Source organism: Dromiciops gliroides, chromosome 2 (assembly GCF_019393635.1).
Source record: "Dromiciops gliroides isolate mDroGli1 chromosome 2, mDroGli1.pri, whole genome shotgun sequence".
In the NCBI taxonomy this organism is placed as follows: domain Eukaryota; kingdom Metazoa; phylum Chordata; class Mammalia; order Microbiotheria; family Microbiotheriidae; genus Dromiciops; species Dromiciops gliroides.
In genome coordinates this window covers 454,495,690-454,506,253 of record NC_057862.1, presented here as the reverse complement: position 1 = coordinate 454,506,253, position 10,564 = coordinate 454,495,690, and the positions used below count along the sequence as shown (strand labels likewise).

Below are 10,564 nucleotides of genomic sequence, written 5' to 3'. Positions count from 1 at the left end.
TTGATTAGGAAAGCATTTACATCAAATATCTCTGACAAGGATCTGTTGTCCAAAACATATAGAGAAATAACACAAATATATAAGACCAGAAGCCATTCCGTAATGGATGAATGGTCAAATGATATGAACAAAAATTTCACAAAAGTATTGTAGTCCCTTAACAACCATCTCAAAGATAGTTGCAAATCACTAAAAGTAAGAAAAAACACAATTAAAATGACTCTGAGATTTTTGCCTCATACTTAGCAAACTGGCAAAGAAGATAACCCATGGGAATAAACCATGTTGGAGGTGCTGTGTAAAGACAGGCTTAATAATACACTGTTGTTGGAGATGTGAACTATGAGAAAGTAATTTGGAATTATGTTAAAAAATTGATATCCTTTAACCCAGTAATCTCATTTTAGCATATAAACCAAATTATTCAAATCAATAAATAAACAAAAACTTATTAAGATACTACTATGTGCCAGAAACTTCAATAAGTACTAGGGATACACCACAAAGTGATGTAGTCCCTGTCCTAATGCAGCTAACATTGTAGCAGTGGAGAAAACATGTATTATATGTAATATAATAGATGTATATTTGAATATATGCATATATTCACACAGTATGCTTATTCACACACATATATACAAACACACAGGTATTTAAAATAGATGTAGATAGAGGGATTATGAAAGGTGTCATGTCAAAGATATAGACAAGAGTCTCATATATAGAAAAATATTCATGGTGGCACTTTTTTGATAGCAAAGAACTGGACACAAAGTAGATATTCATTGCAAAATAGTTTAACACAGAAGAGGGCTGAAGACAGAGTCTTGGGGAAACACTCATAGTTATTAGAATGATCTGGATAAAGATCCAGCAGCAAAGGAGACTGAAGAGTGATCACACAGGTAGGGAAGATAATAAGGAGTGAGCAAAGGTGTGAACAACCTAGAGAAGAGTATAAGGGAAGAAGGTGATTGACAGCATCATAGCCTTCAGAGAGGTCAAGAAGCGTGAGCATTGAGAAAGACCATTATATTTGGCAATTGAGACAATTTAAAGAATCTGAAGAAGCATGATCAATTAATGCAGAATGAAGAGAGCAGAACAAGGAAAACAATAAATAAAATGACTACAATAAAGGAAATGGAAAAACAAAACAAAGAACAGAATTGAAACCAAGTGTGTAATTACAATGACCAAGTTTGGTCTTGGAGAACATATAGGAAAATGCATGTACTTTTGAGAAGGTAAGCGACTAAACATTTCCCATATTGTGTTAAGGGCTAAAATTCTAGCTATTCTGTCTAAAATATCTAATGAGTGGTCACCAATAAATTATAAGCTTTAGCAAGAATTAGACTTTTAAGCATTTATTAAGGAGAATAAGAATTTGGTAAAGAGAGAGAGAAAGGCCTACATTCATCTATCTATTAAAGGGAGAGCATGTTTCTAGCTCCACTCTCCGCCAGAGTCCCCAGGAAAAAGGGCGTGTCTGAGCGCCAGGCTCCCCCTTCTTCCTCCCACAAGCAAACGTCACTTCCTGACGCCAAAGAAAAGACTCATGGTCTTGCCCTCAGAGACCTTCACTTCATGGCGGAGCTTTTCTACAGTAAGTCTCCAGCAGGTGGCATCATTCCAATCGTTACAACTGTCAGACTTGGTTGATATAATAGCTATATTTGCTGAACTGCTTTTCTTTCTTTTCCTTTTTTTATTCTTTGCTGAGAGAAGGGAATAGGGTTATATTTGGATATATAATATCCAAAGGTAATATAAAAAAGGATGTTAATATAATTTAAAAAATAAAACTTTTCTGAATTGTAGGATGTATTTTCCTCATTTCATAATAATCTCCTCTTTTGATGTGGTACAGCCCTTGGTTAGCATTTATCTTATGCCTGTATTAGGTATGATTTTTGTAGTATAGTTATTTGTGTCTTTGTCATATCCATACTAGCAAATTGTGAATTTAATGATGGCACTGTTCCTGTCTTATTCATCTTCCTATTTCTCTCAGAAAGTATTACAATTCCTTACACATGCTTAATAAATGTTTATTAAATTTGAAGTGTGAAAAAAAGAAACAGAAATATCTTTTTTAATGATAGATAAAATAATGCCATTAGAGCCTTCCCACCTGGCTACATATGTGTGATCTAGTTACAGTGCAGGTGTTGGGTCCTGCAGGGCAGATGTCAGGTGACTTTCAGATGGAGGTTTGACAGTAAGCCATGTGAATTTGAATCCTGTAGGATGCAACATCATGTAATGGATGTGATCTAGAGTTCAAATCTTGCCTGTGATACTTGCCATCTTTGAGCCCACTGGCAAGTCACTTAGCATTTCTGAGTCTTAATATCCTCATTTATGTAAGGGAGTACTCAGACCAGATAGCTTTTGAAGTCTTTTCTAGCTCTATTTGTATGGTCCTACTTGTTGAGAAGATAGCTTTATTTGATGAACTGGGTGAAGCCACCAACTGTTTTGTTTTTTAAGCCTCTTCCTATGCAATGTCTCTTGCTATGTGATGTTGGAGCATATTTTTCTTTTCTTCAAAAATCCCAAAATAATTTGAGTGAAGTAGCTTAAGAAATTCTTGTGCACATCTGAAGTTAAACTTATAATCAACTAAGATATCTCAATAACTATATCTATTAATTGTGCCTAGCAATGGTAATACCAATGCAGTAAGAGAACCTAACATTTATGTAGTTTTTTAAGGTTTATAAATCACTTAAATTTATTTTGTTGAAAAATGTATGGGGCATTATGCAATAATTCCTTCTAAGCAATAAGTAATATGAAATCTCAGACACTTCAGAGCTTTAAAAGTAGACCTTAGATCTTATATGGTTTAAATCTTTGGAGACAGGAATTATAGGATTTTAGAGATTGAAGGGACTGTAATTCTCTAGTCTGGAGGCAGAAGATTGGATCAGATGAACTCTTGAAGTCTCTTTTAGACTTTATAATACTATGTTCCTATAATAAAAGATCACAGAATTTCACAGAATAATTTCAACTACCTTGAACCCTGATAGGAAGATAAAAGTGGTAATGGTATTTTGAAAAGCTTCTTATTGCTTGAAATCACAGAATCATAAAAATGTCCAAGGTGGAGGGGATGTGGGAGATCATCTCATCCATTATCTTCATTTTCCAAAGGACAAAATCTGGAACCCATAAAAGAGCAGTCACTTGCCCCCATTTGTTAGTGGCAGAGGGACAGAGAAAATTAGAAAGCATAAAGTTAGAAGTATGTATAGAATAATTATGTATATATGTATATATGCCTACTTGTGTTTAATGGAGTTTCACGTACAAACATCTTTTTTATTGTAGTATGTTATGAAAATGCTTGTTTTATTCCATACATTAAAAATTAAATTTAACAATTAAAAAAGTCATATAGAATTTTGTCCCATACCATAAATCTGTCACCAGGAAAGCTAATAGAATAGAGAAAGTTTGTGGAAGTACAACAGGCAACATTTCAGTGATATCCACAAATAAACAACAGCTTTACAATTCTGCAAATAAATAAAATTGTAGTTAGTTATACAACTTCCTCCTCTTTTTCTTCCTAGTATCTATCCTTCTGAACTTTTCACTTTTCCAAGTAGGTTTTTAGACATTGTTTGAAGTCAACTTGAAATTTGTATAGTGGAAAAACACCTGTGTTCCCTTGGGTTAGAGATTAGAGTTGAAAGGATCATAGTGATTATGTAGCTGAATCCTCTAATGAATAAAGTAGGAGACAGGTCATGAGTGGTACTTAAACTTAGTTTTGTGATTCCCATTCCAGTTCTGCTTTTTAAAAAAAATTTTTAAAAAAATCCTGGCCCTGCCATTAACTAGTTATGAGGACTTGAGCAAATCAATTTCCTGATCTGTAAAATGAGGAGGTGGTACTAAATCAGGGATTCTTATATTGGGATATGCAGACCACCAAGAGGTAAATTGGTAGATTTAAGGGGGTATATAAACGTTTATGAAGAAAATTATATCATTATTTTTCTCTAATCTCTAACTCAAATTTAGCAATCTCTTCAATAATGAATGTAGGCAAAAGCTTATTCTGAGAAGGGGCCCATATGCTTTAAAGGAGTCTGTGATACAAACAAGGTTAAGAACTCTTAGACTAGATGAAAATTGAAGTCCTTTCATATCCTAAATTCCTGCAATTCTATGATTTATGTTTGGAAGTAAAATATTTGACAACTAACTTTTAGGAAGTTTAATATGTTGCCTACCATGGACAGAGCTTCACATTTTCAGGCAGTCAAAAGAAACTGTCAGCCATCCTATCATTCACATTTTAGCATTTTAGAATGCAAGATTTAGAAGGGATCCTACAGGTTAAATTTATATTCATTTATAGAGTAGAAATAGGCTAAAATGACTGACCTAACATCACTTAGCTAGTTTCAGGCAGTGCCAGACTTAGTTTTCTGACTCCCTGTAAAAGGGTCTTTTGCCTATGCAGACGTTTTCTTCTGTTTCAGCAAGGAACTTGAACTAAATCTAGGAGAATTTCATGTTTCCTGGAAAGAGAACATGAAGATGAAGGCAGTAGATGTCCTCTTCAAGAAAAAAGACTTTCCTCTCCAAAATGTATTGACTTTTGTATTGTTCTATTTCATATCTACCTCCACCTCCAACAGACAAGGAAAGAATCTCTAATCTCTTCTTAAAGCGGCACACATAAGGAAAAGGTCAATGAAAGTCAGAGTTCTCAGAAAAAATGAGAAAAACTCAATTGGATCAAAGAATTCTTTTTCAGATAGAATGAAGACATACTCTGAGTTCCTATTATTGGATCTTATACCTCTTGCTACTATTGTTAGGCTACAATAGGAAACTGCCTCAAATTGTTTATAAAATGTCCAGGTAAAAAGAGGGAGAACATAGCAACAAAAAGGTCTGGAAGCATTAAAGGATTCCAAAGAATCTTTCTGTTGAAGGTATTTTTAAAAGAAATAAGCCAAGAAATACTTATATAGGCAAGGGAGAGACAGTTGATATGTATAGACCCTTTATTCAAGAAAACATGCACACATAAACACACACACCATCATGTATGTGTATATTTATCTTATCTATCATCTATCACCTATGATATGTATATATATATATATATATATTAGACATACATTTTCTGATTTCTCATTTTATTCATGCAGGGAATTTCTGGTATGGAAATGTTTCACTAAAGCAGACATATTAAAGGGCTTTTTGGAGGCACTTAAAGATTCAGTAACTTCCCCATGGTCACAGAGTTATTACCTGTCAGTAGAAGTACTGCCACAGATCTGAAAGGGACCATGGAGATTGAGTCCAAACCTACCACCTGACAGGTGAGAAAACCGAGGTTTTGAGATGTGAAATTATTTAGATGGGGTCAAACAGTAAGTGTCTGAGGTGGGATTTTATTACAGGTCTTCTTGACTCAAGTTCAGCACTTGATCCAATAAAACACACTAACTCTAAAGATTTGAGCTTAGATTTTACTGACTCAAAGCCTGTCTTTCAATCTCTTGTCATATGGACTTTGATACATATAGTTGACTATAGCTAAGTATGTTAATATAATGATAGCAAAACTGCATTGGTGTGTGTGTGTTTGTGTGTGTGTGTGTGTGTGTGTGTGTGTGTGTGTTAGAGAGGACAGTGTAGTGGGTAGTACCCTCGATTCAGAGTCATAGGACCTTGATTTAAATTCTAGCTCAGCCCATTATCATTTGTTGGATGTTACATGAGTCATTTTTCTTTCCTGGTGTCAGTTTCCTTAAGCAGATAAGTGGTGCAGAAGAGTGCCATGCCTGGAGTCAGGAAGACCTGAGTTCAAATCTAGCCTCAGACACTTACTTGCTTTGTGACCCTGGGCTAGTCACTTCACCCTGTTTGCTTCAGTTTACATTTCTGTAAAATGAGCTGGAGAAGGAAATGCAAGCCACTACAATATCTTTGCCAAGAAAACCTCAAATAGTAAATGAAGAGTTGGACATGACTAAACAACAACAACAAAATCATTTTCCTGTCAGAGGGACCAAAGGTGTGTCCAGTATCATGTTCAGTATGCAGATGAGAGGAAGGAGGAGAAGGGAATAAGCATTTATTAATGCCTATTATGTGTCAGGCACTGTGCTACTCTGTACAGCTGTTGGAAACTAAGAGATTGTGATATATTCCAGGTAATATAGTGGGTAAAATGATGAAGCCAGGGCATGGAGTCCATGTCTTCTGACTCTTAGGAATTAAAGCAGAAAGAGACCTTAGAGATCCTGTAGTCAAGTCTCTCCTTTTATAGATGAGGGTTGTGATGTAAGCAAAGTCACAGAGAGTAAAATGGCAAAGCTGAGATTCAACTGTGGCTCCTACAGTGTCAAATTCGGTATTTTTTTTGGTCACTATCGCACTGCCTGCTATTAGCCAAGATGGATTCAAATCATAGCAGTAATAGAACCAAATGATTCCAGAGTTGCAAGGGACTTTAGACATCATCTAATACCAGATTCCCTAAACTTTTTCTGTCTCTATGCCCAGGGACTTTCAGTAAACCTTCCTGTTGCCCTTGTTTAATATTAAAGAAGATAAATTCTACAATTTACCATGCATATATATATTATGTGAAATAAAGTAAAGAAATTAATTATAATCCTTTTAAAGAACTCTCACTAGCACTATACTGTAAAAATCACTTTAAGGAGAATTTTGTAACTTCATTGAAACAAATTTAAAAAATCAAATCAAAACATTCCATGTAATCCAAGTTTTTGATGCTCCCTCAGAGTACACATGCTACAAACTGGGAACCCCTGATCTAGTCTAATCTCCGGCCTTTTATGGAGGTATAGAATCAGACCTACAGAGGGGAAATGACTTGTCCAAGTTCTCCCAGCAAATCAGAAGAGATGGAGTCATAGCTAGAAGTTAAATTTGTGAATGCTGTCCCTGTTCTCTTCCCACTCCACTCTGCTTTCTCTCTCCTTATATATAGTTGAGTGTATTTCTAGATAAAAGGCACCGTTATATAGCATCTTGGAAGCTGGTTCAGAGTCTAGAAGACCTGGGTTTAAGCCCTGTCTCTGGCAGTATTGACTCTGAGACTGGGCAAGTCACTTAAGCTCTCAATGACCCAGACTATTACTTAAGACTATGAATTGAAGAAGAGTTTCAGATCTCCGTTGGTAGAAAGAGTTTCCTTAATGTAATCTCAGGCTATGGTGTGTTGTATGTGTACATAATAGAGGAATCTTGCCATAGTGGATGCAGATGCAAAATGCCTTGGGGTCACAAAGACTCCAGTCCTTTCTCTCACACATACTGGCTATGTTATCCTCCTCAATTCACTTCACCTTCCTCAGGGCAACTCTCTTAAGACTAGACTATACATTGCAGAGCAGGTATAGGTGTCCCTTGGTAGAGGGAATTTTCTCCCTGGAACTTTCCTATACTAAAGACACCACAGCAGATTTCCTTGAATTCTAAAAGCAATCACTGGAGCGGGAAAAAAAAAAATGAGATTCCAGAGGGTTAGCAATGAGGCAGTGAAGTGGGGAGAGGTTAGGGCATATTCTCAGTCTTTGGGGGGAATTAAAGGGAGGAGGGGGGGGGGAGCAGACGGGAAAGATGGGAGGGAGATGACAGCAAGGAGGAGTGCTTGCTCCGGTGAATGTGTCTGCCTATGTGAGTGTGTGCCTGTGTGTATACGCGCGGGTGTGTGTGCGAGTGGGTGCCTAGCACAGAGGGAAGCGCCGCCTCCTCCTCTAGTCTTCCCTCCTCCTGGTTCTCCTCTTCTCCCCACCCTGGAGAAGAGCCCGGCACCAGAGCCCGCTCCAGTCACTGCTCAGACAGCCGTGGCTGCGTCAGCTGATTCCTTGCGCTCCAGCCTCTTCTCGCTCTGCTCTCTCAAAGTGGATTAAAGTCCGCCGCCGCCGCCGTCTCGGAGTTTCTGGGTCAGGAGGATTATGAAAGTGATGTGGAGCTGCTGACAGCGCGGCCAGCCAGTCAGCCAGCCAGCCGCAGCCCACAAGCTTCTTCCCAACCTTGAACTTTTTTCTTTCTTCCTTTCTTTTTAAAATTTTCTCCCCCTTCCATTCTGGGCGGCCCCCACCCCGAGAAGGACTTTGGGGTCAGGGTGTGTGTGGAGCAAGGGAGCCACAGTTTAGGATGGCTTCCAATTTTAATGACATAGTAAAACAGGGGTATGTAAAGATTAGGAGCAGACGCTTAGGTGTAAGTATTGGCGATTTCTTACCCTTTGCTGTTTTATTTTATGTTGTATCGTAGCCTCTCTGGATTGTTGAAAATAGCCTTAAAGAAATGCAGGGTGGGGGTGGGGGAGGAAATTGTTTGAGGTTTTTGTGTCTATTTTCTCTGACTCGAAATATTTCTGGAAATATGTCTGGGTTTCTTCTGTGCTTACCATGGGCTTTTCTTTGTATGTCTGTGCTACGTCTCCCTCTTTCTTCTTTGCTTATATCTTTCCTTGCTTCCCCCCCCCCCCGCCTCTTTCTCTGACCTCTTTGCTCCTTCTCTTTTTTCTTCTTTGTCAGATTTATGTTTGATGATAGAAGCCTGTCTTCGAAAGGGCCCCGGATCCCTTAGGATTCAGTATAGACGAGTTATGAGCCCCTCAACCCCAATGGGGAAGAATTAAGGTCCCCTTTAGCCCTGTGAGCCTGTGATTCATTCGTTTTCTGAATGAAATCCCTAGGTGGGAATTTGTGAGCTGTCTTTACCTAAGGCGCCCTTAACTCTAAGATCAGCCCTTCTTTCCTCTTGCAGCCAAGAACTTTACTTTTCAAATTGGGGAAAGGATGGTGAGTGGTGAGTGGGAGTGATTGAAGGGGCTTTGGCTGGCAAAAGAGTTTTCCACCAGGTGTTTGCTGAAAGAGAACAGGAGGGGCAGGATGGGGTCAATTTAGGCAATGAAAAGGTACCAGCGTTGAACTATGTCTGTTGTTGGAATGCTCCCTGGAAACCCAGTGGAGGTAGATCATTGACCCTAAGAATGAAATAGTTTGGGAATGAAGAGACCTAGTCTACCTTCGGACCCCTTTGCATCTATTTCCCCCATGCAGAGTTTCTCTGCTTTTAAAACAGGGTCAGGTGCTGGACTTGAATGAGTTAACTCATTTTCCCTTCTCATTCAAGGTTTGAGTTACTGTGAAACAATTGTCAGGCAGAGGAGAATTCTGACATACACAAGAGCTCCTTGAGAGCACGGACTGTTTTGCTTGTGTGTTTGTTTTTCCCTTTTCCTTGTATCCCCAATGTTTAGCACAATGCTCATCACATAGAAGACACTTAATAAATGTTTGTTGCTGGTTACTGGCGTAGTGGACCAATTGTTTCCTAGTACATTTTTAGAAGGATGGGGGACAGTGTAGGGTGGGGTTGGGGGTGAGGATCCCAAAAGTAGTGTACCGCCCAGAAAGATTATGTGAGAAAAGAAAGCTTAGATTGTTTTTCAATGAATAATTCACATGTGTAGTTTGGGGGTGCTCTAAGAGAGGGGAGATTGTGACACAGTCTACAAATCTGAGTACCAATGCCCTTCATTATGAAGAACCTTTAATTTTTTTCCCTGTGATATGTACACTTTTACTGATGATTGTCTTGTTTCCAGTTTCTGAGCAAAGTGATAAATAATGGATGCATGACTGGAAGGGAGGGAGAAAGTACTCATGGAGTGGGATAGGGAAGGAGAAGCCCTGGTAAACTCAGTGGCATGACATTATTACCATTCTAGCCTAACAAAGCAGTCTCATACCTTTGTTCCTATAATTATATGCCCCTGTAATTAAACAGAATAAGTGTAAAGATACTGAGATTAGTTTTCCTTAGGTTTTTTTTTAATCTTGGCTATCAATTAGTACTAAAAATCATTACTACCCATAGCTTCTGTACCACACCAAATGATTGCAGCAAGGGGAAAAATCTAGTCATTGCCCCCTTTCATTGCCTGAAATGTCTGGATTTTGAGTGGGACCAAAAATATACTTTTTATTAGGCTTAATTATTTTAATTCAGAAATTGCCAAGAAATTATCATTCAATGTTTAGGGACCATTCTAGTAGTAAGAGTACATGCATTATTAATGCAAAAAGCCTGAATTATTCATAAGAACACGTTTTTGCTCAATTATGACACATGATGATTTATTGGAAAGACTGGTTACCATAACTTTCTACTTATGATATGGAGAATATTATTCTATATTATGACAATTGAAATTTTATAGATCTGTGTTATTACTTGGACTCTTGGGAAAAGATCTAAAATGAAAGTAAAAGAAATTCATGTGACTCCTGGTACTTTGCATTAATTCCACAGATTATTATACCTTGAAAGTTGGCTATGTACTTTGTCATTCTGACATTACTTTTGACTATGCCTTAAATTTTATGGCTTTCAGAATCCTTTTAGAATGCTGTTGATTATTGAAGGGAAAAAGATGATAGAATAAATCCTGTTAATATTTGTATTTTGCCTGGAATTTGTTTTTTTTTTAAATTCTAGAAATATTAATGAAAGATTCTAGCAATCCAATTAAAAA

At 37.6% G+C, this 10,564-nt stretch overlaps 1 protein-coding gene across 2 annotated transcripts in view; it reads left to right on the top strand.

The window, feature by feature from the left end:
* Window positions 1–7,825: 7,825 nt before the first annotated feature.
* The window catches only part of DOK5 (docking protein 5), a 161,406-nt gene continuing 158,667 nt past the window's right edge, over window positions 7,826–10,564 (top strand). For both annotated transcript variants that reach the window (XM_043985500.1, XM_043985498.1), the window contains exon 1: window positions 7,826–8,238. In XM_043985500.1, the coding sequence (XP_043841435.1) occupies window positions 8,173–8,238 (66 nt within the window). In that variant the 5' untranslated portion in view covers window positions 7,826–8,172. The remainder of the gene's footprint in view (window positions 8,239–10,564) is intronic.